The 13,542-nt window shown below is 35.6% G+C and overlaps 1 protein-coding gene across 1 annotated transcript in view; it reads left to right on the forward strand.

Annotated features, from left to right (window-relative positions):
- Nucleotides 1-12,718, forward strand: part of Gfral (GDNF family receptor alpha like) — a 47,273-nt gene extending 34,555 nt beyond the window's left edge. The window contains exons 8-10 of the mRNA XM_028864400.2: nt 9,138-9,230; nt 9,681-9,753; nt 12,000-12,718. Of these exons, the coding sequence (XP_028720233.1) occupies nt 9,138-9,230; nt 9,681-9,753; nt 12,000-12,063 (230 nt within the window). The 3' untranslated portion in view covers nt 12,064-12,718. The remainder of the gene's footprint in view (nt 1-9,137; nt 9,231-9,680; nt 9,754-11,999) is intronic.
- Nucleotides 12,719-13,542: the final 824 nt, after the last annotated feature.

Genomic DNA, 13,542 nt, shown 5'->3' on the forward strand with positions numbered 1-13,542 from the left:
TTCATTCATCTTTCTTTAGTGTGTTATTTAATCACCATGAGTTTGTGTAATTTCTAAATAACTTTTGCTGTTGATTTTCAGCTAATTAAATCATGGTCAGGGAAGATACTCGGAGTTACTTCAATTTTTTCTATTTTCTAATTTGTTTTATATTCCAGTATGGGATCTATTTTATAGAAATTTCTATGAACTCCTGAGAAGAATGTACATCATGTGATATTTAGGTAAAATGTTCTTTAGATGTCTGTCAACTTCATTTGATCTATGATATCATTTAGCTCCAACTTCAGTGCATACATGTTTAGGATTGTAATGTCTTCTTGGTTGATCATGCCTGTAATCAGAATGAAGTGTCTTTCAGTGCTGGCTAAATACAGAATCTTAATCAAGAAAATACCTTCATAGAATTAGCCTGCAGCATTTAAGGCATATTATAGATTGATAATTGATGTGTCTGAATCCAGATCACTGTGGTTGGTGCCACACCCCTCAGCAGGCAGTTCTGGGAGGTATAATAAATAAGTCTGAGTAAGCCATGAGTAAGCCAAGTACTCCTTGCTCAGTACTCCTCCATGGCGTCTGCATTAGTCCCTGCCTTGAGCTCCTGCCCTGATGCTCTCTGATGATAGACTATGATATAGAAGTGTTAGGGAAATAAATTATGCATAACATATGCTTCTCATTGTAAAATTCGCTTGGATGAGAAGTGCTAGCTAATATTACATATTTGCACACTCAAAATACAACATGAGAGATTTGACTATGCCATAATTGCCATGGTGACTCTTGCAACTTGATGCGATACTATTGTCCTGGCAGCTATCATCTGCACTGAAGCTCCACAATAGACAAAAGGCAAGTGCATTTCCTTCCAAAAGAAGGATCAAAATTTTAAAAAATTACATCATTTCTTTCTTTACCTGTGTAAAAGTACTCATTCTTTTAGGTAACTGAATTGAAATTTGGAGTAAAACAAGTCTTCTCTAGTTCAAATTCTTTTATTGCTTTTTTTAAAACTATTAAAATCTTTGTAAATATTTTGCCCTGTCTCATAATATAATACACTTGTTTGCTTCTATTGTATGCTTAAATCTACATTGCATATGTTTTTATGAGAAACACAGTGAGCCTGGCAGTGGTAGTGTGCACATCTTTAATCCTAGCACTAGAGAGGCAGAGGCAGGTGGAACTCTGTGATTTCAAGGTCAGTTTGGCCTAGAGAGCTAGTTCTAGGACAGTCAAGGCTACGCAAAGAAACTCTGTCTCTGGGGAACAAAAAAGAAAGAAACACAGTAATTTCCATGTAAACTTACATAGAATATGGGGTAAAGTTTTGCCATCAGCCAACCCAGTAAGTTTGCCATTATATGTCACTATTGCCAGATTTTGCTGTGTATGTTTGTGGATTTAAGGCAATGTGAGCATGCCTCTTGGTTTTTACTTTTTAAAGTACATGCGTAGAAGGCATGCTTTCAGCAACTTGAATACAGGTTACATAGAGACCCTGCTTCTTCTTACCTCTGAATTTTGACTATAAGAGACAACATATTCGCATGTTTTTTCTTTTTGTTGGCAAATATTCCAAACAGATACTCTACAGAATTATCTGGCACGTTTTATTTGAGGTCCTTTCAAAATTCAAAGTTCTCTCCAGAGAAGATAGATGGAAGGGATAGCCCAAAGACACGTCGATTCCAGTTTGGGAAAATGCTGGCTTTATTTTTGCCACTAAGTTTTCTTGCACACAAACGTTACCAATCAAATCCAGCTGGTTCACATTTTGTCTGCAGACCTGAAACCCAGTGAATTTGGCTTGGCTTCTTATTTTGCAGAAAATGTTTCACACGGCTCAAATCTGGAAATCCTGAAATATACAAACCCTCAACACGAACAACAGGAGAACAGCTGTCTCTGACCTTCACTTTTTCCCAGCTCTGCTCTTAAAGGCTTAGGTGTTTTTAGGGAAGAAGGAAAAGTCTGCCACCGAGCATGAAATGATGCATGAATCATCCATGACTACCTTAGCTGTGTGGTTATGCCAAAAAAAGAAAGATTAAAGAGTTGCCACTGATGAGTGAGACAGCTCACATTTTGGCATCACTATAGAGGACAGAAACATTTAACATCATGGAGGGAAATAAGAAAAAAAACCCAAAACCAAAACAATATTGTTACAATTTGAACAATAGCAGTCTTTATTATGTGAAGGCATTGTGTTATCTTTTCCATTTTCCAGCCTATGCTTTCATTGGCTTCATCCAGTCCCCTTATTGCCTATAATTGGGGATGAAGTTCATGCCAAGCCTGCATAAAATAAGCAGTCTTTCCTCTATACTTTCTGTGCATCAGGGCTGTGTATGTGAAGTCATAAAAGCCATTTATTATGAGTGTGTGTATTCCTGGCTTAAAAGCCAAGTATTCGTGTGACAGCAACATAATAGCATCAGACTCTTCCCATAAAACACCATATGTGGGCATTTAATAGTTACTGCTCTGGCACCTACACTCCGGGATATTATCTAAAACAGGGAACATCTATAGAAAAGGATGTTTGGTGCTTAGACAAATTAAGCCTCTTTGATGAGGCCGGTAAGCAACAAGTAAAGCTTTGCTAGGAGTTCACTGGTAATGTCAAATAGTTTATCTTCCATTGGTATCAGGTTTTCCAGATTTTCTGTTGGAGTTCTTTTCATGAGCCCATCAAAATCCCTACAACATTGAGAGCATTGTAAGAATATTCAAAAATCACTACTTCACTGCCTTGTAAACTGTACAAGCACTCAAATAGCTTTTATTCTCTTCACTTGTTGCCATCAACCAATCAGCTTTCAAACTAGATAAAATAGCATGGCATGGTATAAACTTGCCTCATGACCTATGTGAGTCAGTAGTGACGTCTAAGCAGTGTGCCTCTATGCTACAGTTTCTCTTCCTCTCTTTCCTTTCTGCTGCCTCTCTGTAGGGGCCAGGTGTTCTTTGTTTGTTTGATTGTCTTTGTTTTCAGTCACCACAAAGGCTGCTTAAGCTTTCCCCCACTACCAAAATTCTTTGAGTTTGTAAAAGTTGGGTTTATATTCTGTTGTTGTGTCAGCACTTGGGTTTGGTGGAGATAAACTCCCCAGAAGCACGTGTTGGGGACTTTCATAACAACACAGTCACATAAGACCCTAGAGCTCACTAGTTTCTGGTGGTGTCTACTTTGGTTGGGAGGCAAGATACTCTGACAAGTGAAAGACCGCATAAACCAGTTGACAGGGCTTGCCTTCAAGGAGCAATTGGCCATCCTGACCCACTGTGACGTGTGACAGGGCTCTGCAAGTGAAGATTTTGCTGGTGGTGTTGTAAGTATCCAGGTTGCCGTGATTCCGTCCCCTCATCTTCAGTTACTGTTCTCCTTGTGCAACAGTCTCAGCCTTAAAAGAGTATTTTGTTTATGCTACATGTGGTAGTTATTACCTTGAAAAAGTACACGAAGCATATGTCTACAGCCTTAATAGCTACTTCCAACACTTCTCCGTGCCTGCTTTGATCCGGTCAGCTTCTCTCACTGTTCCATTCCAGCACTCCTGTCCTACAATGGACATATTGTTGCTTTTAATTGTCTTTATTCTTTAAATGCTGCCAGGTACCTAGCTCAAAAGAACTTTCAACAGGGTGCCTTCTACTGATTCAGTGCTGGCTTAGTTCTTACTGTCCCTATGTCTGGTTACATTTCTCTACCAATTAAGTTTTTTGACTCCTATATCTAATAAACATAAACCAGACTTTTTCCCTCCCTGGCCCTCCCCTATCCCCTCTCTCTTATTAAGAATTCCAGTTTCACTAGCTTACCATAATAAGAGGTTTACATGGCTTATGACAATTTCTCTTTTGTTAATATTTTATTTGGGGGGACATTAAGATTTGAATATTGCATGTATATCAAATTCCCTCTCCCTCCCTTCCTCCCTCCAATCTTCCCATGTCCCCCTACTCCTCAAATTCATTGCTTCTTACTCTTTAATTATTATTATTATTGTTATTTATTTATACATATATATTTATAAATACAACTTATTGATTTTATTTAGTACCCCTCACATTATATATGTTTAGGACTAACCACTTTTGACTGGATCACCCTGAAGCAGACTGATTCTTCAGCTCTCAGTCGTCATTAATGTCTGTAGTTCTTCATGCCGGGATGGGACCTTGTAAGAGTTCTCTCATCCACCTTGGCAGAATTGCTTTCTTTCACCGTATGTTTTCACCCTTCTCTATTTCGACTGCCCTAGAGTATCGGGAGAGATTTCCAGAATTGTAACTACATAGTATTTTATGTCCAATTCATTTTTGAACGATTAAATCAAATCCTGGAACGATAAGATGCATGAATCTTCATATTTAAATATTCCATGATGAATGCTAAAGTGTAACTACTGTCAAAACATACTTGTCTAAAGAAGAAAAAAATATGGCTTCTACTTTATGCAACATGCTCTGCCTAGCTTAATTTTCATTATTAGCTAAAAAGTATTACCTTAATTTAGTAGAATGATAAACCAGATACAGACTTAAAAGCAAAATAAATATTAGTCCAATCCAAACATTTAGCAAATTGCAGGAGATCCTAAGGCCAATGCAAGACACCAATAGCTGGCCTCTCCTCATGCTACCCATGCCTCACGAACCCTGTTATCTATAGTGCTTTAACTTATTTTTATTTCTAATTATCAATATATATTTGTAGCTTATGTAAAGCAGCAGAATAGTTAGAAAACACGTATTTACAAAGAAGCTAATATCTTGTGAGACAACCTAAAGTATTTTTTGAGCAACCACAATGTGGTTCTAAATGATTGGGATTTTTTTCCTCTAAAATTTTAATACTTATATTTGTATAAAATGCCCTTTATGAGCATAATTAAACATGTCCTAGGGAGGAACCTGTGGGAAAGTCTCTAAAAACGGACAGCCCACACTTCTGGTCCTCTAAAGTCGATGCACTCATTTTCTCCCACTGAAAAGTTACTAATACGAGTGTATTAAAGTTTTTCCAGTTCTGTATTGTAGCTGCCAACAGATAAAGGACAATCCCTGTGAGTGTGCATGAGACATGGAAGTGACTTAAGTTGGAGACTTTAAATGCTCAAAGCCCAGTGTTTTAAAATTATGTGATTTACTTAAAGGGATCACAGGCCTCTCAGGACAACCTATGCTTTGTGATATAGGCATATTTGTTTTCAAGTTCTCAACTACTCACTCTTTAAGGGCCAGCTATATGGCTCAGCACGTGAAAGCACTTGCTGCATAGGCCTGATGACCAGAGTTTGATCCCCGTAACCCACATAAAGTTGGAAGGAGAGTACTGGCTCCACAGTGTTGTGCTCTTATCTCCACATATGTGCTGTGACATATGTTCATACAATTACACATTAAAGAATTAAAGTGGTTTCCTAAACAGAGAATGTCAAGTCCATAACAGATATCTGGATTGCACAAATTTTCTCTCTCACCACATATATTTTTTTGCTATTTACACCTCATAAGCAATATCACATTCTTACTGAAATGCTGTATATCTATCTGTATCTTTTTTTAAAATCACTGCACAGGTTTTATTTGCTGTACTCAGAAAGCTAAACTTCTGTATGTTGTATGGTTAGAAAAAAATAAGGCATTATATTTCATTTTCTGTAGCCCAGGCTGGCCTTGAACTCACAGAGATCCACCTGCCTCTGCCTCCCGAGTGCTGGGATTAAAGGCGTGTGCTGCCGCCACCACCGCCCAGCTGGCATTTTATTTTATAATATACCACTTACTGTCTCATCTCTTTGATGAAATGTAAAACTTCAAAGCTCTGAAAAGATCCTCTACACAATATAATTTAACATATAATTAACATGCTTCGAACAGAATCCCCTTAAATATGACACCATTGGCAGCTACAACAGTCTAGTTTCAATTGTGCTTATATATGCTTTTATGTGTATGCATGGTTATGTGTGAATGAAACTAATGTACATGTGAAAATCATTCAACCTCAGGAGCCATACCTCAGAAGTCACCTACCTTGGGTTTTTCTTTTTTTAAAAAAAAATACTTCTTTTTTAAGATTTTTTTCACATAATTATTTTGAGACAAGTCTGCTACTGGGATCTGAGATTCACAAATTCACTGCGGATGGATATCATCCATCCACAGGCATTTCCCTGCCGCTGCCTCCTCAGTACTGGGAATGCAAAAGGTTACCACCACATATGGCTTTTGATATGGGTGTTAGGGGATGAACTCCAGTCCTCCTGATTTCATAGGAAACACTTTACTGACTGAGCTGTGACACCAGTTTTTAAGTTAATCATGGCTTCCGTGCTATGGATTGTCACGCTTGATCATTCTTCTTCTAATTGATTCCCTAAATTCAAAGTAATAAGAAATTCTAATTTCCTACACAAATCTAGAAGATAGTTTGGATGCCAACAGATCAGTTAAAATACTGTTTAAAACTCTCTTTTCTATATCCTATAGTTTGGTAGAAAGCAGGAGTGGCAATGTGGAGTTAGGTGGTTGATCTGCCAATAGTGAAATATAAAGGGAAAATTGCAGGCCGACTTGTCTTGAAAAAAAATAATTTCAGTGTAACAGCTTGTGTGAAACCCTTGATCCTTGAATGGAGTTTTCTGAAGACAGCTACAACATATATTACTGAGAAGAGGATGAGACAGAGGGATGAGATTTCCTGAGACACAGTCACCTAGTGATGACATCAGGCCATGGACCTGTTGCACACAGTGCTGAAGAGGTATATAGGATCAAGGACATACCTCCAGTATCTGTGAGAATGCTGATAAACAAAAAATAGAAATTTCCATATTTCTGAAGAGAATATTATTTAAATTTGTTCTTACTATAATGTTAAAGTAAATCTAGATTTACCACCAAATGTACAGAAAATTTATAATGTATTTAAAAAACATTTCATTTCTCTAAAATGTAGATTACAATAAAGACGACAGATGATATGGGACTGAGGTAACTATCAACTCTACCAACTTCAGTTTTATGGTAATAAAACCCCACCTTTCATAAAAGTTAAGGAAGACTATCCACTGGGCTTCAGTAGCCAAGAAACCCTTGGTAACTCTAACCTTTCTTGCTGATACTCAGTGTCCTGCCAGGGAGCAATATTTAAGTAGTATAGTGACTGGTAGATACATTTTCCTGGAATCCTATTTAAAACTTATGTCACTAATCTTTTAGATTTTGCTCATGAGTACCATGGGAATGAAATTTACTGAATAAAATAATTTCTTCTATTTTTTTCTAGCCATCTAGCAATTATCTTAGTTCTATATACAAAAGATTGCATAATTTGCCAGAATAATAGATTTTTCATGCTCAATGATAAGTTAAATTATGATATCAAACCAAGACAAGCATCCCTAGCATAGAAATTTCCAGAAAAATTCATATTATTTGAGTAATTAATCATTCAATGTATATATTATATATATTTGCAGAGTCCATGATAATGCCTAAAACTACCAAAATACCATAAAATTAAAAAAGGATCATTTTTTCTTCATATTATTATGTATTAGCTATAATTGCATTATCACTTATTTTATAGAAAGCCTGTATTTACAAGATGATTAAAATTAATCCTCCTCCTCAAGAACCATTAGTATAAATGGCTCAGGGCAATAACACAAATAACAAAATGTGTTTCATAAGCACAAAACTGGAAAATGCCCAAATTGTACACCTATTCATTTTCGACAGAGTATATTTTTCAATTACTAAGACCTGGAGATGAAAAGTAGTATGAACTTAAAATGTTTTAAATGAGTTAGAGGTTAGAGTTCCTGAAAATAAGTTTCTAATGCCAAATCATTTTTTACAATTTTTTTTTTTCTTATTTGGGCTTCTTCCTGATCCACCCAGAAATTTCTGTTCCTGAATTTCCTAATGTACTGATGATTAGTAATGTAGAACTTATATGCCTGGCAATAGGCTATATGGAGCGAAGATTGGCTGCAAGCTTTCATAGTGTATCTTACAATCTACCTTCTTTCTCAGAGCCTTACCTTTGGATGTCATTGGGTATAAATTTCCCAGTTTTGATGAACTATAATGTTGTAAATATATATATATATATATATATATATATATATATATATATATATATTCATAGTTATATTTCTAGGTCTGGGAATTCATGAAACAATCCATAATAGAGGACAGCCAAGCTTTCCTATGTGGAGGTTTTCCTTCATCCCGTTTCTTAAATGCTTCCAATCTGACCTGAGTCACCAAACAAATTTGCTTGCGTGCTGTTTCATTTTGCATTCTTCTTTCTGTTTTGAATTCAGCTGATGTTATGTGTGATTAATTGGCTATAATAGATCCATTAATTAATCATCAGGATTTTATTTTCTTGAAGGGTAAAAGTCAGTGAAAACATACACAGCAGGAAAATACAGTTTTTGACCTGGCCACAAAGAAGCACACCTTTTGGAGTAGTAAGGCAGGCAGCATCTAAAAGGACTGAATTTCTCAGAAATGCCCAAGACAACTAAGTCTCCAGAGGAGCCAGCAGTAGTCCTTCAGGAAGGTCAAAATCAGTCTCAACGATAGAAACGGAAGGTCTTCACGTTGGTGAGAGCGCAGAGATATGACCGCGGAACTAAGGCGGGGGATTTCAGGTCTGAGCGGAGGGGCACCAGCATGCTTAGAGACTTTCCTTTGTAGGAAGCCATTTATCAGCGGTTCTTTGGAAAACGTGGTATCATTGAAATAATCACTTGTGTGAAGGAGCCTTCTCCAGTATCCAAACGGGAAGCCTAAAATACCCTCTCCTGTCTCTCCTCCATGGGCAAGGTTCAGTGAGTCATTCTAGAACTTGGGGTCTTTTCTTCTAATCAAAGCTTGTAGGGAAAATATTTCCTCAATGAAATTGGCTGATTAAACATGACAGGGATACGCTATTAAAGTTTTAGCATTTCCACTTTCATATAAATCATTGGATTTATGAAAATGGTGTCATGGAACTGGATTGCTGTCATAAATTCATATGATATGAAACAAATTATAATGATTTGATAAAGACAAAGTATAAGTCTTAAATATTCAATATAATTTTTATTATTTTCTTTCAGATTATCCAACTCCTAATGTCAAAGACATTACCTCATATAAAAGAAAGCATTCAAAGGAAGTTACTCTGACTGGGTTCAAGTCTCCCTTCAATGGTCAGTTAAAAATTCTCTATGAAAATGGTGCTTATTGTCTCTAAAAATCCAATGAATTAAAAAAAATTCTTTTTTTTGAGATCATAATATAATTACATCATTTCTCCCCCTCCTTATTCTCCCTCCAGACTTTCCCATGCCCACCTCCTTGCTCTCTTTCAAATTCATGACCTCTTCATTCAGTAATTATTGCTACATAAATATAAGTATATGTACATATATTACTAAGATAACCATCTCAGTTTGTAGGTTACTTGTATGCGTGTTTTCAAGACTGGCCATTTGGTATTGGATGACCAGTTAATGTGCTCTGTCTTGGGGAAGAGTATTTTTCCAGTTCTCAGCATTCCTTAACTACCTGTTGTTCTTTAGGCAGGATTGAAGCTTGCTGGGCTCCCTGCCCCCATCCACATTAGCATATCCAATGAATTGCTTATCTTTCCTTCCCAGGAGAACTAGTCTATGCTGTCCTGTGCATGATTGCTACCTGTGGAATTCTTTTCTTGGTGATGCTCAAGCTGAGGTAAGTTAATGTAACTCAAAAGGGAGGGAATGGACAATACCAGGACCTGAGAATGAAGGTGTTCAATACAGCTTTATGTGGGATCGGTCTATGGAAACATCATTTAGACTTTACATGTAAGGGAAATGACCACAGGGGGTTGATTTCATGAAGAATTTACAGGTACAGAAGGATTATGGGTTCTTCCAATTAAAATGTTTATCAGTTTTCTCCCTAGGTTTTCCTACAGCAAACTAAACTATGATGTTTCCAGATCACATTATTTAGAAAAATAACCAACTCACATAAGACACATATTGTATAATTTAGTTACATTTATCTGAAGACCTATTCATCACTGTGGCTTCCTATATATTGACAAGTTTTGTTCAAGTTTTAATATATATTTATTGAAAGACATAGTCAATGAGGCCTCATGTCATACCAATAAAAAGAGTGCCAACATCTGATATTATGTATTCTTTGCAAATATTTTTCCTTTGCTGCTTTCATTGCCAGAATATGTCAATTTTTCTATTTCTAAATCTCAGAATTTGAAAATATCTTGACTTCCTTAGTGCTGACAATAGATAACTTGCTTACTTTTAATTTAAAAGAAAAACTGGGAGAGGATGCAGTTGGGATGTATTATATGAGAGAATCAATAAAAAGAAAAAAGTATCATGCTCATTTGCTCATTCATTATACATGAATACAAGTATATATTTAATTTGAATATCAATAATCTTTATGTGTTTCTCTTTGACATTTGATAACTACAAATGAAAGTTTGCTCAATCAACTGCACAGTAAATGTACACATATTGCTTCCTCAGAAGCAAGCTAGGAAACCTAATTACTGGACTTGACAACCAGGCAGGAATAATAAAAAACCAAAGTGAGGAGGTAAACAGCCATAATAAGGGGCCACATACATGGCAAATGGAATGGATGCTTTGCCCAAGGACACTCAAATTCATTTCTTTTTAAATGCAACAATGATTTTTTAAAAATGTATCTACTTGGTTTCAACTCTTCTAATCATTTAACATTTTCTAAACATTTAGTTTAACATCTACCAAAACAAACTGACTGCTCCAAGACCTTAAACATTGTCTAAGAAGATATTCTATGAGTTCCAATATAATTTTTTTGAAGTCCAAATAATTAAAAATCATTTTCTAAGGGAAGAAACATGCAGTTAATTGACTTTCCTTTATATGGCTTTAAATATTTGGAAGCACCACTCAGTCATTCTGCTTGCCTGGATATTCCACAACAATCACACTGTTTTGAAGGAACACAGTTTGCTAGCCCAATAAAACACCTAGAGAGATGGTTCTTGATCGTTACTTGTTATCAACACACATCATACAAAGTTCACATTGGTTAAATGGGCTCATGAGGCCTCACATACAAAACTACACCACAGATAGACAATGCAGTGGAGTTCCCCATGAATTAGCTATAATTATATTTCTTCTTTGTTTGAACAGAAATGCACAATTCTTTTTCTAAAACATACATAGTGTTGTTATTATTAAACACAAAATCTTGAATTACTCTAGTATATATTTTATTGGTTTGTTTTGAGATTTTCTGCGGTACTGAGGATTGAGCTAAAGTAGACCAGTGCATGCTAAGGCAAGAGCTCTACCATTGAGTCACAGACTTAGCTGTAATGGATATATTTAAGATAAATTATTCATATTATTAAGTAAAAATTATTTTCCACATAATTTAAAATTTACTGTGTTCTATAATCAGACCCAAGATTAAGAACATGGCTAAAATGAAATAAATTTTTTATGAACAGAAAAGAATAAAACACACATCATCAACCACAAAGCCTCCTCCGCCTACTCCCAAAATAGAATTAGAGATTACTCCTAAGAGATTTCAGTCATATGTACCCAGCAGCCTGTCTAACCACTGTTGATAATTACCCTTAGGCACTATGAAGAGCTTCACGTGTGTTTTATGTAGTCATACTAAATTAAAATAGCCTGTCTTAAAATAAATTTCCAAGAAATTTGTAGTTTTAACTCACATACTTAAAAATAGGCCATTAAATATGATTACTTGGAAACCATAGTAAATATATGGTAGTCCTCAGAGAGGCCTTAGAATATTCCACTCTTGAAATTTTGCATTGAGGAACTTCATTATCCTCGTCCCTCAACAAAGACTCCATCCCCAAACATAAGCATGCACATTTGTGATGATCTGACACTAACATATGGACCTTTTCTCTTATTTTTCCATAGGATATCAAGTAAAAAAAGAGATCCCTCACCTATGGAAATAGCTGGAGGTGTCATCACTCAGTGAGCCACAGATCACTATCAAGTCCAAGTTTTTGTAGTAAACCAATGGAGAATTACATTTGCCAATAATACGATTTAAGATGGATTTGATGATATTCAGTCATTATATACAACAATGCCTGGCACAGTAATGTAGCATAATCACCACAGATCTGCTCTTTTTCCTAAAAATATTTGAGTAAATACTTGTAGTGATGTCATAACTAGTTGATAACATTTCCTTTGGAGACAAAAAGTGCCATCTAAAAAGGTAGCAATTTTTTTTTGAATGGTATCAGTGCAAATATCAACTTTTCTCATAATATGATTTAATGTAGTTAGAGTATGTATTTTTTTCCGAGCAATTATATAGTTTCCCATTAACTTGATCAAATGAAAATGCTAATGAGAATGCTGAATATATTTGTTATTTGCATATTCTTACTTTGTGTATAATCATTAAACAAATCATTAACATTAAACATATTTAGTTAGATGATTGGTTCTAAAAATAAAAACTGACACCTTATGAATTTTATAATTTAAATCGTATTGAATTTTACTTTTAGTTTAGTGTCTTAATGTCTATAAACACATAAAGCAACTACAGTGACTAAGAAAAGTGCCCCCAAGCCGGGCGGTGGTGGCGCACGCCTTTAATCCCAGCACTCAGGAGGCAAAGACAGGCGGATCTCTGTGAGTTCAAGGCTAGCCTGGTCTCCAAAGCGAGTTCCAGGAAAAGGCGCAAAGCTATACAGAGAAACCCTGTCTTGAAAAAAAGAAAGAAAGAAAGAAAGAAAGAAAGAAAGAAAGAAAGAAAGAAAGAAAGAAAGAAAGAAAGAAAGAAAGAAAGAAAGAAAAGTCACCCCAATAATGATGTATTTTGTGAATTTAATTTTTCTTTGCTGATTAATCATCATGAAATTCTGTAATAATAAAGCCATAGTTACATTGCCATTTTCTATAGTTTTTTTCTACATTGCTACTTTGTTCTGGCTTGTCATCAGTGTAACTGTATTTGAAAATATATCTACCAATTAATGAATATACACTTTACAAATGCATTCAATCACATCAGCCTTCACTGTTCAGAATCTTAAGGTTGTATTGCTCAATCACACAAAACATAAATATTTAATAACCCAAGGACACCATGCTAGTAATTAAAGATACATTTGCAATTGAAGATAAAATATTTTTCTCTTGCTTGGTCTCATTTTTTATTAATTAAAGTGCCTACATTAAATTAAACTTGAACCTAACATTTGGCTCTGTATATTTAGGGCAACTAGAAAGCAGTACTTTACATTTGAAAGCAGGCAAGTAAGACTTGGTAAATCTTGGTACCATAAAGTTTACCATAAAAATTGGTAACCATAAAGGATTGTGGACAGCCTACTGCAGTAGTTCTCAACCTGTGGGTCACGACCAACCTGTGGGTCATGACCCCTTTCGATCTTTAAAAAATAAACAGGCAAATAAAAACAAACAACCCCCTCCCAAC

Source organism: Peromyscus leucopus, chromosome 14, assembly GCF_004664715.2.
Source record: "Peromyscus leucopus breed LL Stock chromosome 14, UCI_PerLeu_2.1, whole genome shotgun sequence".
In the NCBI taxonomy this organism is placed as follows: Eukaryota; Metazoa; Chordata; class Mammalia; order Rodentia; family Cricetidae; genus Peromyscus; species Peromyscus leucopus.